This window comes from Sander lucioperca, chromosome 9 (genome assembly GCF_008315115.2).
Source record: "Sander lucioperca isolate FBNREF2018 chromosome 9, SLUC_FBN_1.2, whole genome shotgun sequence".
In the NCBI taxonomy this organism is placed as follows: Eukaryota; Metazoa; Chordata; class Actinopteri; order Perciformes; family Percidae; genus Sander; species Sander lucioperca.
In genome coordinates, this window is record NC_050181.1 from 3325875 (window position 1) to 3341717 (window position 15843).

Consider the following 15843-nt stretch of genomic DNA (forward strand, 5'->3'; position numbering starts at 1 on the left):
GATAGTAAAGTGTTTGTTTCTCCTCATTCATTCTGAATCCAAGAGTTAAAGACAACTTTCACCTAATTTTGCTTTATAACTTTTTAAAAAGTGCAGATGTTTAAATGTCTGACACTACTTGAGTGGACAGAGTCCCTTCAAAATAATAAATTCCCCATCAATGACAGCCTGCAGCCCACTGAAAATGTGGTTGACTTTCCTCAATTTCTGCAAAAAAAAAGTTATTTCTAAGGCTAGTTATTTCTGGAATTTAGTAACAGTTAACCACAGGGAGATGGAACTTTACTATATCCACTGACATAGATTCTCCCATTATTAGAGAATAGTGGAATCTATTAGTTCAAGAATGAATGGCATGAGTAGTGTTTTGCTGTTTGAGTGTACATTACAAGATCCACAAGGTTATCCATCCCAAAAGATGTATGCATTGTTGCTTAAGTAGTGTATCATTTATTCAATAACTTAGAACTAAACAATGATAGACTTTAAAACTTCTGAAATCACTGAGTACACAAGTGTGTACTCAAGGCAACAGACAGGACATATTGGCTTGACCTCTGGTTGGAATAACTTTTATTGGATCTGTCTGTAAACAAGATGTCTCATCAATTCATGGCATTTGAAATAGCAGATTTTGTGGCAGAAGGAATTTCCAACAAAAAAAAAAAAAAAAAATTGCAAACTTCTTTTTCTGTCGTTTAATTCTGTACATATTCCACAAAGTCTGGAGATTACTGATGCCAAAATATCCCTTAGGAAAGTGCCATTAAAAGTTACTTCTTGCTGGGGCAGCAGTTAAAAATCCAACTCGTAGTTGCAACAGATCAGATTGATTTTATGGCACAGAATACAGTTATTCTCAGAAAATTTTCACAAGACAACTTACAAATGTTCTTATTCCAACCAACACCATTTTCAATATGTTTAGTGTACACAGCATCATGTTTTTCTTTTAAATATACTAAGTACCATACTATGACAATTTGTGAATACACCTTTGATGACTAAAGCACAAGGCAAATAATTCCAAGGTGTTGGAGCCCTCGGTTTACAGTCAAAATGCATTCATACTGTAGTAAAATGACATTGCTGTTTCATTGGTTAATGGCCATGAAGTTAACAACAAATCAATTAGTGATGACAAGTTTAAGTAGTGTTGAAGTCTAAGGAAGCAGTTAAATGTTTTACAGTCATCTGAAGTTGTCTTAATGATTTACAGTGATACCAATAATCACCCATCAGAATTATCTTAAGTAATTCTGATAATCCTCTCATACTGACAATTGGTCCAAAAGGGGAAAGAAAACTTCACATAACGTGTGTGTAGTGATTTACAGAAAAATTTACAAATAGGAGAAGCTGACTGACAAACGTCGGCGCGGTCACAGAGGTGAAATGTCATGACAATATCTTGAGACGTCAGCAATACTGACCTTACACTACACTCAAACAACAGCCCAACACCACATCATTAACTTTTAAGACCACATTCAGGTACAACAGCAAAAGCATGTGATGGAGGGTAAAGGATGTTGTGATTGAGGGTGGCGATTTGGTACACACATTCAGGACTTTGTCAGAGGAAATTTGTCTTTTCTATAATGGAGGCAGAAGAGAAGATGGTTTTGGCTGGAATATTACGCAGGGATAGAGAGGGGAATCTGTAAAGAGGGTATGCATGCAACTTTTAAATGCCCACATGCTGATGAGAAAAAAAAAAAAAAAAAAAAAAAAAAACTGGCATCTTTTAGTAATGCTCAAAAAGCAAAACTATGCAAACTATCACCACCATTACATGTGTACTTCCCCTTGGAATATTAGCCAGTTGCTAAGTGAATGTTATACAAGGTGAGTCCAAATTTGTTTTACACTTTGCAATCATTTTTTGCACACTTTTGGTTAATAGTTTGAATGAACATGCCAGTACTGTAGTGCCAAAAACATGAGAAGTACAATGTTAAAGTAGGGAAGGTTTATATAAAAAAAAAAAAAAAAGAAAAAAAAGGAGTGTGGAAGGAGTTAAGCAAACAAAAGGCTGTTTATAAAAAGTAGACTGGGGAGGAAGTAACATTGTATGCCATCTAATCCTGGAAGTAGTGTTAACACAAATGCGGAGGGTGGGAGTGAGCCGCTAAGTTGATGGATGGGTGGAGGTTGCTTAATATCCAGACCTCCTCAGGTACTCAGCCATTGCATGTGCTTTCTTGTTAAGAGTTCCACCATGGACCGCCTCCTTTCCCATGACTAAAACCAATACTGGAGCACACAAGGAAAAAAAGAGAAAATGAACAAAATTGAAGAGTCTCCCCCCTACAGGATGAAGGGGGGAACAAAGGTGACACAGTATCTTACCACTCTTCATTGCTATTAAAAGTTTCCAAGACATTTGACTGCTTGCAGGAGAAATCTTAAACAGCAATATTTCTTTTCTCTTCTTTTTGTCTCTCAATTTTATCTAAGTGAGCTTGAAAACATTAAAACCCTGAATCCCTCAAGTATTTTGCCATTGAGTAAGCCTTCTTATTCAATCCGCCTCCATGGACCCCTTCTTTGCCCATTACAAGAACCAAAACTGAAAGAGAAGAGATAGAAAAGGGACAGTTAAGAAAAAGTATTTGTTTCAAAAAAAAAGGTCAAGGAAAGGCATTCCAAGTAAGAAGTATCATCACCAGAAGTGTGTAGTCCAAGGATATTCAACTGCGTGCCATACAGGGCTAACCAGGTTTTCTATGCACCCTTAGACTGTAATAGCTGATTTCACTACCAGGTCATTTTAACATGTACTGTTTATACAGTTTGGACTGCCAAACGATGACAATTCAGTGTCCAAAAATGGATTAATTGAGTTCCAATTGAACATTGCAAAATATTACTCACTAGTGTTCCTTAAATAGGGAATATTCACCAAGTAAACAAGCGAGCAATTCCCCACACAGCCCTGTTTTATCTCTAACACATGGTTGAATATTACCAACATAGCTTTTTTTTTTTAATACTATTATAAGCTGCAGGAAGATCAGTGCGCTTGATTGGTCAGGACAGCTTCTGCCGACCAATGCTTATAACAGTAAAAAAGATGTAACTTAACACTAACGAGCCAGTGGATTTTGCACAACAAAAAAAACATCAGTTTTTACAAAGTGCTGCACTCAAAAAGTGACAGGCTTATTCTGCTAAAGCAAGACATAAGATACATGCCAGGGACTAATTAAGGTGCACTGTATCTTCCATACAGATGTAAACTGTGGGTACGAATTAAATATATATGCAACACTTAAGTTGTGCTCTTTTGACTACCCTTTGTTAAGTATAACATGCAAAGCAGGAGGATGACAGGTGGAAATCTCTCAACAGAAAAAAGGAGCAGTGTTGGGAAAATGAAAAGAAAACAGAGTTCGGTTTTGTTTGCAATCAGTGTTTCCCGCATAAAAATATAGCAACACAGTAGGATTTTTTTTTTTTCTTAATACAATCTGCGGTGAGAATTGATTAGAAAGTCTGATAACGCTTTGTTATCTTTGAACAACTGTATAGACTAAAATGGTTGGAACTAACGATCAAAGTCTTAGATGTCAAACTGCCAAAAACTTTCAATATGTGAGAAACACTGGAGCAATATCAGACATTGAGGACCACACAGGCAAACAGACTAGAGTAGGCAAACTCTGGTTTACATGAGGTTTGTGATGAAAAGCAGACCATTAAATAAATATGCAAATTATTTTAATTTCACATGTCTGCATCTATAGGCCTTGGCTGAGAGCATCATATGATGTTGTGACTCTTGGGGCCCTGTTTTACTAAAGCGATTTGCGAGCATAATTGCAATTACAGCAGAAATTAAGATTAATCAACCGACAAACTGAAAAGGCAATAAGGCTGTAACTAAGGATTATCACCATTCAAATCATTTGCAGTTGTCATTTTGTAAATCATGTTAATAAACAGTGAAAAATACCCTGCATTATTTGCCAATGCGAAATATGTCTTAAAATGTCATGTTTTGTCTGACCAATAGTCCAAAAATCCAACTCAATTCATGCATGACTAAGAAAAGCATAAAATTCTCAAATTTAAGAAGCTGGAGCCAGCAAATGTTTTTCTAAGAGAGGAAATTCTCAAGTTGTAAATTTAATAAAAACAGAGCCGGTTGACATTCTGAACTTCCTTAAGTCTCAAAACACATGCGCGATAGCTCTCTTACCCCCCCGGTGATGTTTTTACAACAGAAAACAATACGGTGTCTTCTTAACCCACGAAGACAGCATTTTGATGGTTATGATGATCAAGTGAACCGTTTTGAAACTACACTTACCTTTTCCAGCTCTTCCCACAGTGACATTGTATGTAGGTTCTCCTCCTTGGCTCTTTGTCCTGATGTCCATTGTCCAGTCCCCGTCATCATGGAGGCTGTCTCTGAGGACTGAACACTTCTTTGAGCCCAGAGTGAGACCGCTGGTATAAAAGGTCTCCCTGTCCTTACCGATAAGGACATCAATTTCTTGAGACTGAAAAACACACAAAAACCACAGGATTGGGCCAATTTCACTTTCAGTCAGATCCTCAGACAGACATAACAAATATTCTTCCAGTTACATTACAAGCATAATTCCTCTGAGCTTAAAAACGCACAATATTAGTAATCAACTTATTTCCACAAGAAATGACATGAATTCAACAAACATGTCAATGGTCACTGCTTCTTTAAGGTAAGAAAAAGGCCTTTCTTAAAAGTTGCTACACTATAATGACAATATATAGCTACACTATGCAGCCATTAATACAAAAATAAAATAAAATAAAAAGGCCTTTTAACTTTTATACCTTAAAGCGGTGTGCCTTGACTTTTTGGGGTATAAATTACTTCTCGTGTACATCCGTCTACTTCACCTGCTTTATGTTACATCCACTAAGTGCTACCACATTTGTTTAATAAAAAACTATTTAAATAGCCAAATGTTCAACTAGAGCTTAAGATATTAGTCAATTGACAGAACATTTACCAGCAACAATTTCGATTATCAATTGATCGTTAAAGCGACAATTCCAAACATTTGCTGGTTCCAGCTTCTTAAACGTGAGGATTTGCTGCTTCTTTGTACAGATAGTAGACAACGGAATATGTTCAAAACAAGCAATTTTAGCACAACCTTGGGTTCTGAGAAGTTACTACGCATATTTCCTGACAATCTATAGAACGAGTGAATAATCGAGAAAATAATCGGCAGAGTAACCGATAATAACAAATAATCTTAGTCGTAGCCCTATTTCAAACATTAGTAAAACTTCTATCCTGGCACCAGCACTGAATATAATACTAACATTAGGAATGCCAGCATGATATTAAGAGAGAGGGTGTTTATGAACAGAATTTGGAAACCTGCAAATCTATTGATCCTAGTACCACAATTTCTGGGACTGAATATATATATCCCATCCCTGCAGTGAGTAGCGGAAGTAAAGTGACGTCTATGCACCGGGCTAGCTCTCATACCATCCCTCTCAATGAATAAAAAATAAATCAAAAATCTATCAAAAATTATACATGTCTGAATATGCAGCTCGATTGCTCGCGTATAATGAGAAAGCCTCATCGTAGGCTGACCAATCGTCCGACAGAATTAGCCTTTTAACCACAGGTAGCCGGTAAATCAACAGCTTAACTAGCTAATCAAAGCGGCCGTGCACACAAAGCATGCACGTTTTCTTAAGTCAGGCACCGTCTACTCGCTGGTTTTAAATTAGCTTTAGGTGAATATAACAGTGTCTTGACACTTTCATTAGCGCTTGTTAACGGCAATGGACGTTAATTGCTTCATGTTTTTAATGTGCAAGCCACAATGTGTGAAGCCTTATCTTATCCGCACGAGGTCTAATCCTGCAACGTTTCCTTGGCAGGAAATAACCGAGACAGGCCACCGATAAAGTAGCTAACGTTAGCCCACTAAGCTAGCACGGTACCGTTAGCTTGCTAGTCATTTAGATCCTGCGAGGTAACGGTTTTAACGCTATTCCGTCTGGCGAGCGTCTGCGTGGGTGATACATAAACAGCACTGTCAAACGGAACCATACTTTCGCTCTAATCACCAAATTTTTACCTCTTACCGTGATATTGTTGAAAGTACCACCGGCATGTGCTGCCCAAACATATTTGGCGTCCGTATATCCAACAATGGCGCTATCCTGACAGCTGCCATCGGCCATCAGGTTCTCCACATAGCTTTGCCAAGACATATTCAAGAAATTGATGCTATAACGTTATAAAAATCCCTACAGCTTTGGAAGTACGGTTGCCAAACAGGAGAGAGCCAAATCGGAAGAAAACCTACAGACAAATGTAGAGTCTCCAATCTAACCCGCACTTCGACGTTAACCAACGTCAAGGCTGGGGCAGCAAAGAAAGCCAGGGCAGTGAGGCAGCGGCTGGGTGTAGTCCGTATCAGATCACTCCGCACAATGAGCTCCCCGGCGCTTTTATGGCAGCAGGCGGCGGAATAAAATGGGACTTATCAGCTCAGCCAAGAGTCAACTGTCTGAGGGAATGCCGGTGTACACATAAAGGCGGATGAGGATTTACTGACTGCATCGTTTAGTCAGTCATTCTTTCATTCATTGAAGGTTGTAGGAATAATGACAAAGACTGTCATCAGACTGTTTGTGTAGCTAAGGATAGCAGTTAGTGCGTGGAGGAAAAAATATGTCCATGGATTCCAAAATGATCTTCTCACTTTCAAAAAATTACCGCCTAAAATTTATTTTTTTAAATCTTAGGAGCCTGGTTGGAAGTTCCTCACTGATGTAACTTAGTAACTAGGCCTACTAATATTCTCCTGCTACATCTGAGTTACTCATCATGTGAAATAGGCCTACATAAATGTCACTCAGTTTTGTATCTGTAACTCTAGTGTATTGGGGGGGGGTCCAGAGCTCAAACAACATACATTGTCTTATCAGCTTAATACTTGATGACTTGTCCTAATTGTGTCATAACTGCTTAGAAAAATATTTAAACTGATGACATATTTTAGTAGTCTGCTACAGAAAAAGAGTCCTGTTTGAGGTCTAATAAACCCAAACATAAGTAACGTCACTATGTAGCATAACGTGGATTACAAACAAAAGGAATATAGGCTAGCCTATATTCGTAAATGCATAGCCATATAAAAAAGATCTTATTTGGTGTAATGACAATGTTTTATGCTCATTAATGCGCAATAACCTTTATCAAATGTGCGAACACAGTTAGTGTTACCGCTTACTTTTTAGATATTGGTTTTTAATAAGGTCAGAAGAAAACAAAAATTATATTTGATGGGGAAAAAAATATTTTTTGTACAAACAGCATTTAGCTCTTTTGGGCAATAAAGTCAATATAAACAGAACACAAGAGTTAAATAAAACAAAGTTTGTCTTATTCCATATTCCAATTCATCTTGTGCTCCAATGGAGTGTTGGAGAAGTGTAGTGCCCGGTTCAAGAGCAATCTTCATCAGCCCATCTTCATCTTGCCAAAACCAGGGATCAAACCTGGCAAGTTGACCAGTTTTTTAATTCCAGATTTCCATTACCCCAGCCACATCCAAGTGTGAAAACATTATCTTGGTAAAGCTGATGCGTAAAAATGGTTAAGATAGAGTCACTTTACCTTTCAGATGATTTGCTTTGCACACCAACACAAAGTTCAAATAGATTTGAGCCGATACTATTTGATTGTGTGAAATGGCTCATGGTTCTAATAAGCATACAATATGGCACTTTTTGACCATTAGGTCATTAGGTCAACAATTTTGTTTTGGAGAACAATGATCATCTACGATGAACTAGTACACTGTTTGAATTTGAATTTGCTGTTAATATGCTGAAAAATAATTATTGCCATAAAAAAAAAAAAAATAGTATTAAGGCATATAAACCAGTTTGGATGGTGGAGAGTTCAAGGTTCACTGAAGAAAAAAAGGAAAAAGAAGCATGATACCCTTTCCAAGTGAAACATTCACTCCATGGCCACCAGGGGCAGTGTTCTCTATACTTATGACTGGTCCACAGTATATTTCTCTGGTGCAGAGGTATATGAAAAACTTGAGACAACAGCTATTTAACCCTTTGATGATTTTTTGTTTTTCTTTTCTTTTCTTTTTTTTAATGCCTCTTTTTTAAAGTCACAAAACTGAAATCCTTTTGGTTGATTGATTTGTACAACATTTTAAATTGTATGCAGATCTACTCATATACTTGCTAAAGTTTGTCACATTGTAAGTAGTCCCAAGTATTTAGTTTTTTTCTGTTGACCTTGTTAGTTAACAAAAAGTCCAAACAGAGTTCACTTCACCTCACCAAATGCTGTATAATGCAATGCAGTGCTATGACATGATGCATACACTATATCCTACAACCACAACTTGATAATTCCTCTAGTCAATTCCTCCGTGGTGGTTGCGGGAGTTACTGCATGCTCTGTCATATACTAGTCTTACTGATATATGATATACATAGTTTTTTCTAATACCCCAGAACTAATACACTAAGGGCCAGTGTAAAAGTGCAACAGTGCAATCTAAATTAATTTAGAAAAAAAGGTTAACTTGTATTGAAGGTTGTGTGAATGTGGATAAACTGATCTATATTGTGAATAATAGCTTTGTATCAACAATCTTGACACTGTAAAAACTGGAGAACTCTAAACCAACTTTCCTTTCTCACTACATGTGTAATTACAGAATTAAACTTGAACAGGTAAGAAAGGCTGTGGGATTGTTGCTGAGTTGTAGTATACCCCTTCAGTAGTGATATTCTTATGATCTTTGACTCTATGAAGTGCAGGGGGAGTGTTCACACAAGTAATTTTTAACAAAGCACTCCCACAAAACAAGAACTAGGATCCTGTGATCTATTTTTATGAGAATATTTTACAACCGCTGTGGTAATGCTGGAATACAGTAGCCTAACACTGCAGCATAGAAATACCTAGAGAGAGAGAGAGAGAGAGAGAGAGAGAGAGAGAGAGAGAGAGAGAGAGAGAGAGAGAAAGTTGATGCCTTCAAGTGCTTTCCAATAAAGTCTGACATTTACAGATGCAGGGGAAATGCACTACAGCTCAGTGCTTGTCCTTAATGTTTATAAAAAAAACATGCATGATTGACAACTCAAAGTCAAACGACAGTAGGTAATTCTTAATGACATCAATTATTCACACAGGAGACACATACTTGATAATTATAAAAAACATTACTATTTCCATCACTAGTTGCCACGATTAGCATCTGGTACAGCTATTTGATTAAAAATTAGTTCTCAAATATGATCAATTGGGCGTCCGGATAGCTCAGTTAGTAGATATAGCCCATATATAGAGGTTTGCTCCTCGACGCAGCGGTCTCGGTTTCGACTCCGACCTGCGGCCCTTTGCTGCATGTCATTCCCCCTCTCTCTCCTCTATCATGTCTTCAGCTGTCCTGTCGAATAAAAAAATAATAATAAAAATAATCTTTAAAATATGATCAATTAAGGATAAAATATGCATACGTGATAAGGGCCTTAAGATGAGTTCAGCTATGTAACCTGACTTGAAGAGGGTCCATAAATAAAATAAAATGTTAAGACATTTATCAGTCGTGCTTCTGTGGTGCGTCAATGAATCTTATAAGTTTCCTTATGGTATTCTTAGATTAATGGTATTAATCAAATCACCACACAGCGTGAAAAATGATAATCAGTCATCAGAATCGTTGGTGATTCATTTTTTGTTGACTGCTCAATTAATCAACTTTTTGTTTTTGCAGCACCATCAGCTATTTTTGCCTCAGGGCCCCACCACAACAGGCCATGCACTTTCAGCTAAAGAGACACTAAATTATCGATGTGACTAAAGACTATATCGACTCAGAAAGTGTTCACTTTCTCAATTGTATTCTGATTAATACGCAATTATACCTTTTCCTACGCAATTATACCTTTTCCGACAGCGTCTTGAAGGCAGCATGAGGGGGGATTCTCAAATGCCTCGTACGTAAACATCCTTGCGCACACTACCTACCCACGATGCAGCGCGGTTGCATACAACATAGCCATCTTGTCAAGAGTAACTGAGTGAGGGAGGTAACTGTAGGCGCTGTTTAGATTCTCATTTGTGTTAAAGCGTAAACAATTAAGAGCATTTCCTCTCTCGACCGCCGTTAGCTTCAAAGTAAGTGTCGCCCCCGAATGACTTTAAGCTGGTGTGGTGAGTGGATACAAAGGACTGCTTTCAGGAAGATGTCTTGCATACTTGTTCCAACGTAGGGGGAGTGTGCAGCAGCCAGTTGGCTTGACTTGCTAGCTAGCTCGGTGAGTGGAGGGCTGTGGGCCCTCCTCAGCCTAAAGTAGGTCCTGCAGCTGGGCAGCACACTCTGCGACAACGGCCGTTTGGCAACTGCACAACCGCGACATTAGCAGGCCGGTCCGGACTGACAGAAAGCTCCGAATCAATCATCCTACAGGCTGCTGCTGGTATCTAAACCCGCATTGCCGGACAAGACGACACGAAGTGTGGCGTTGCGTTATGAGCTCATGAAACGCAACAGGAGATCGAGAGAGGAAGAGGGATGGCGTATATTCATCTTGATTACAGTTAGCTAGGCTAAGTAAAATATATGTAATCGTCCTGTTTAGTATGATCTAAGCTTTAAGAAGCTGCAACCAGCTCGTCTCTTTCTGACGGAGGATAAACATTGCCACACGGGACTTGGAATCACGCTGTCAATATGTCGAAAATGCCGGCCAAGAAAAAGAGCTGTTTTCAGATCACAAGTGTGACTCAGGCCCAGGTGGCGGCTATTGGTGCCGCCGACGACACGGAGAGTCTGGACGACCCAGACGAGTCACGGACTGAAGATGTGTCGTCAGAGATATACGACATGTCACGGGCTGAGTACGAGCCTGCATGTGACATTAGTTCATCTGAAGAAGCCCTGAATAATGTTGGAGAGCCAGAGGCAACCAGTGTTATGGCACCATCACACATACCTCAAGCCGGTCAGTTGTCTGCCATGTCAGGCAATATCATGGGGGAGTTTCGAAAGGTGGGAGTGTCGGGCTCAACTCAAGGTGGTCAACAGCATCCGGGGCACGGAGCTACAACTGGTGTATCCCTCATCACTCAGCCTGGGGCAATGCAGCAACAGCCTGCTCCAGCAGTCAGCGCTGGGCCAGCCAGCGGTCCAGTAAACACATCCCAACCTGCTGCAGTGACCAGTTCAGCTCCTCCTCCTGCCACCTCCACGGTGAGTTGCACTTCACGCTTCAGGGTCATTAAACTCGATCATGGTACTGGAGAACCTTTTCGAAGAGGCAGGTGGACGTGTACAGAGTTTTATGAGAAAGACTCTGAGGGCTCTGCTGTTAGTAGAACTGGAGATAGCATTAGGCATGCCAGTGCAACAACACTGGACCCTGCTGCAGACAGAGACAGTGGGCTTGGGCATACAGGAGGATCTGTGGTTGCCCCGGCAACACACTCAGGTCAGGGCTTGGGCTCTTTGGCGGATGCTTCTCTCTCTTCATCCCGCATGCATTTGGTGGAGATGCCGCCGCAGCAGCAGCAACCGATCCACCATCCAAACTACAGCGCCACACAGAGTGCTTTCTCCAGCAGCAAGCCAACAGTGGGAGGTCTCCAGCCTTCTGCTCCCCAGAGCTTGCTGCCTCTCGGACAAAACGGCCTGCCTCAATCTGTTGTCCACATACAGAAGTCCCCCATCATGCCTCTTTCAGCTCAGCCCATCGCTTACCCTCCCCTGCAGCAGCAACAGCAGGTTCCTATAGGCCACCAGCTGACCAGCGTGTCTTCTGGATTGCTACAGAACCAGCCAGAGTACTATCAGCAGCAACAGCCCACTTCCATGCAGCCAGGGATATCCACTGGCCAGTCCCTTCCAGTGTCCAGCCTCTCAGCAGGGACACAGCCTGTGGGACAAGGACACACTTCAGTCTTGCCTCCAGCCTCTGGAGGGGCCTCTGTGCCAAGTCAGGTTGGAGATGTTGCAGGAGGAGGGTCTGTACCTACCGGACAGCCAGCTCCAGGCCTCTTGCAGCAGCAGACAGGAGGAATGGGAGGTGTTGCAGGCTCCATACTGGTTGGTGGATCTGCTTTGCATCAGCAGGCTGTGAGTCAGTATACAGCCACTGGACAGCCTCAACCCCACGGCCTCCACTCTACATCCTCCAGTGTACAAAATGTGCCTGCCATCGCAGTGAGCACCACTGTGCACACTGCTGTGCCCAGTGCCTCCAGTGCAGCCATGCCAAATGTAACAACCTCCAGTTTGCCTCCAGGTCAGATACCCCACAGCAGGACTCTAGTGGCTTTGGGGGTGCAGGGCCTCCCAGCAACTGGATTTGGACATGCAGAGGGTGGTGTTGGAGGGAAGTCAGAGGGTCTCGTCAATGCACAGTCTCCTGTTGTCTCTGGGAAGGAACCAGTGAAGTCCCTCATGCCTGAGAGCCTGCAGCTCGCCACTCCGACTGTCAACAGCCTGTTTGGAATCCACATACCTGATGACGGGGATATGGACAGGTAACAGTCTGTAGATCTTATAGAAAATCCTCATCCCTGTTGAGCTTTATCCATAATACACATAATTTGCACAATCACACAGATATTGTAAGGCCTAACTGCCTATTTCAGTGTACAGTAAGACAGGCTTTGTTTGATCATAAGAGGGTTGAAAGCCATAGCGAAGGACTGAGTGTTTTAGTGTTGGTCATTTAGTTTGTTAGATGATTACAGGGTTTCCCCCTTTTGTTTTAAGGAGGTATGGAGGGAGGGGAATGCATAGAAGAAAAAGAGAAGTGGCACACAGGAACGACATTTAATTAGAGTATAGCACACTTGAGGTGAACATCCATGGCTTCCAATGCACAGGCAACAACTTGTTAAACATGCACATGACTCATGTAATACTGTGATTCATTGTGTGTAAGGGTGTGCACTGTGCATTTGTGTGTGTATGTGTGTAAGCATTTTGTTGCAGGTCTAATGTCTCCAACCTCCTTTTCCCTCCCACTTTAGCTATCACCCTCCAGGAGAATGTCTGAGGTGATGGCCTTGGCTGCAAACATCAAAAATGTATTGCCAGTTGCCACTGTGTAGAGAGTTTCTATCAGCCTCAGGCTACTCCTGGCCACTTGCTAAATGTGCTGCATGACTGACCTTTTAAAGGTCCTATGACATGCTGCTTTTTGGATACTTTTATATAGGCCTTAGTGGTCCCCTAATGTTAGTTAGTTAGTTAGTTATGTTGTTTATATGTTATTTCTGTGTCATGCCAAACATTTTGGCCCATCCCACATGGGATTACAAGACACCACAAATTTACTTATTTAACAAACATCTTCCTGTCGCATATACAAATCATTCGGAGAAATACATGAATACAAATACAAATATATATATATATATATATATAATACTGTATCTCTTTCCCGAAATTCAGCCTTGGTGCAGAATTACAGCCACTAGAGCCAGTCCCACAATGAGCTTTCCTTAGGATGTGCCATTTCTTTACTTGGTCTGTAACTTTAAATGTTATTGAGGAGGAGAGAGGGGGGGCAAGGTAGAGGGTGGGGGTGTGGCCTTGACCAATTGCCACTGGTTTGCAAGCCATGATGTCTCTCTCTTTCTCATGGGCCAAATTCTCTGGGTGGGAAAAGTGGGGAGAAAGGGGAGGTAACCTTCCTCCTTATGACCTCATAAGGAGTAGATTCCAGATCGGAGAAGGCAGAGCAGGATACCCAGGGCTCGGTTTACACCTATCGCCATTTCTAGCCACTGGGGGACCATAGGCAGGCTGGGGGAACTCATATTAATGTTAAAAAACCTCAAAGTGAAATTTTCATGCCATGGGACCCTTAATTAGTTAGTTACTGCTCCGGAAAAGACAGTCTAATACAAACATAGTGAAGTATGTTTGTTTGATTTTATGTTTCCACGTTTATGATATCATGGTTTCCACTCACAACCCCATCGGGCTCTCTTTGGGAATGTGTTTACAGGGGATTTTACAGTGTTGGCTAAAATCAATGTCTTAGCTTTGTACTGTAGATATTATGTTGCTGAATGATCCTTTAGGTTGCACAGACAATTGCGTATGTCACACTGAATCTAAAAATTCATACAGATAAATATAACCCACAGCAGACATCATGGTAGAGAGGTTGAAGAATTGAAATGTGGTATTACTCTTATGGGATAATTAAGTTAGTATGTCACACAGTAAGCTGCAAAATATGACTACATTTGTGTACATGTGGCATTCTTTAGAGTTATTACACTTTCCAAAAGTAATCTTTCTCTTAATTCCTGAGTTTTAGCGCTTTGTTACACTTGTAGTAGATGGCACACAAAATTATAAATTGCCTGAAATCTCTGTGGTTTCCATTTACAGTCGTACAGATATATCAGAATGCAGACCAGACAGGGTATGCAGAATGCAGAACACTGGCACTGTTTTCTTCTTCACATGGGCAGACAATTTCCTAAACATTGTTTTGAAGTTAGTGCTTTGAGTATGCCGTGCACTTAGGGGAAGTTTACACTTATCCGTCTGATCACAACTTTCTTTTCTATGCCATCGACCAACCAAACCTCAATTAGGTGGCTTTACACAATGGATTCATGGATTTTGTTACTCCTATTGTTATTCTTTGTCTCTCTTCGAGAGATTATCAAGTTTTAGAACTACAGTTTGAATAATGCTTTGGTGGAAATGGACAGTATAATGTTGGCATGGATTCAGTAAGCGACAGCGTAACAGCAACTTGAGTGCCATTTTTCTTTTTTTTTTTTAGCCTGTATTTCTTTACATTTTGCCAAATTGGCACCAATGAACGTATGTTGCATTAGCTATTAGCATGTCCTGTTTGCAATGTACCCCTGGATGTACAGACAACTATCACTGGATAATGTTTTGATGCCAAAGAGAAATTAAAAACGTGATGATTTTCAGGCGAGTTCTGGAGATATATGAGCATCTTTTTTTTTCTCCAATTTTAAACAGATTTGTGGACATTTTTTGCAAAGGCTCATGGGAGATAATCATATCAAGTTTAAGTCACACTGCATCTAAAAATAAGTGTGTCATGTCTGTGTTCATATTAAAATACAGTGACTAAAAACCTGTTGTTTTTAGAACACAAGCAGCTGTCTCTTTCACCTCACACAATATCTTTGCCTCATGTCTCTCCCTCCCCGCCAACCCTTCAACTCTCCTGCCTCACAGTTAGAAAGGTTTTGGTTTAGACTATGGGAGAGTACGTTAATTAAAACTTTTTTAAATCCACATGCTCCCCTCATGATCTCTTGGTTGATTTGTAAATGGGCAAGATATTCTTTAGATATTCTTCTATGTCAGTTGTGCTATCACAGACGGTGTGTTTTTGGTGTACCTATGTATTGCCTGTGAGAGGACCTAGCTCCCAGGCTGATAAGAGCAGGAGCCTCTTACGACAGCTAAGCCCTATCAGACATTGAGCAGTAGTCTTTCCACTGTGCCCCTATTCTGCCGATAAGAGACCTGACAGTAGGGAGTGTCAACCAACTTTGCTTGTTGTCACGTTGTGGCCCTCTTCTTTTGAAATGCAGTGTGTGCTAAAGTACTGTATGTTCTGTTTAGGGCCTTTTGGATGTGGTTAAATCCACAAACGCTCCCCCCTGTAATAGCTGTGGGCATGTTGAACCAGTCACTCGGAGCCAAGTTTGTTTGTGTTTTACCACTGGTGTGCAGCATCAGTGCGATTGATGCTTTGCATCTACCTCCCCACTGATTGACTGACATACATGGCATGGCAGTTGTTCATGTAAAGATGAAG

General features: G+C 40.6%; 2 protein-coding genes across 5 annotated transcripts in view; one reads left to right on the forward strand and one right to left on the reverse strand.

The window, feature by feature from the left end:
• Window positions 1–545: 545 nt before the first annotated feature.
• Window positions 546–6506, reverse strand: LOC116046186 (profilin-2-like). Of its 3 annotated transcripts, XM_031294446.2 has the most exons (4): window positions 6330–6506; window positions 6106–6220; window positions 4316–4508; window positions 546–2572 (listed from the first exon to the last, which is right to left on the reverse strand). In XM_031294446.2, exons 2-4 carry the CDS (start codon window positions 6202–6204, stop codon window positions 2475–2477), a joined length of 390 nt encoding a protein of 129 aa, XP_031150306.1. In that variant the 5' UTR covers window positions 6205–6220; window positions 6330–6506; the 3' UTR covers window positions 546–2474. The 3 variants fall into 3 exon arrangements, with proteins under 3 accessions (XP_031150306.1, XP_031150304.1, XP_031150305.1); XM_031294444.2 differs by having other exon boundaries at window positions 6106–6459; XM_031294445.2 differs by having other exon boundaries at window positions 546–2256; window positions 6106–6456.
• Window positions 6507–10015: 3509 nt separating this feature from the next.
• The window catches only part of LOC116046137 (TSC22 domain family protein 2-like), a 29397-nt gene continuing 23569 nt past the window's right edge, over window positions 10016–15843 (forward strand). The window contains exons 1-2 of one of the 2 annotated variants that reach the window (XM_031294365.2): window positions 10016–12550; window positions 13046–13072. In XM_031294365.2, coding sequence (XP_031150225.1) covers window positions 10740–12550; window positions 13046–13072 — 1838 coding nt within the window. In that variant the 5' untranslated portion in view covers window positions 10016–10739. The remainder of the gene's footprint in view (window positions 12551–13045; window positions 13073–15843) is intronic. The other variant, XM_031294367.2, reaches the window with a different exon arrangement.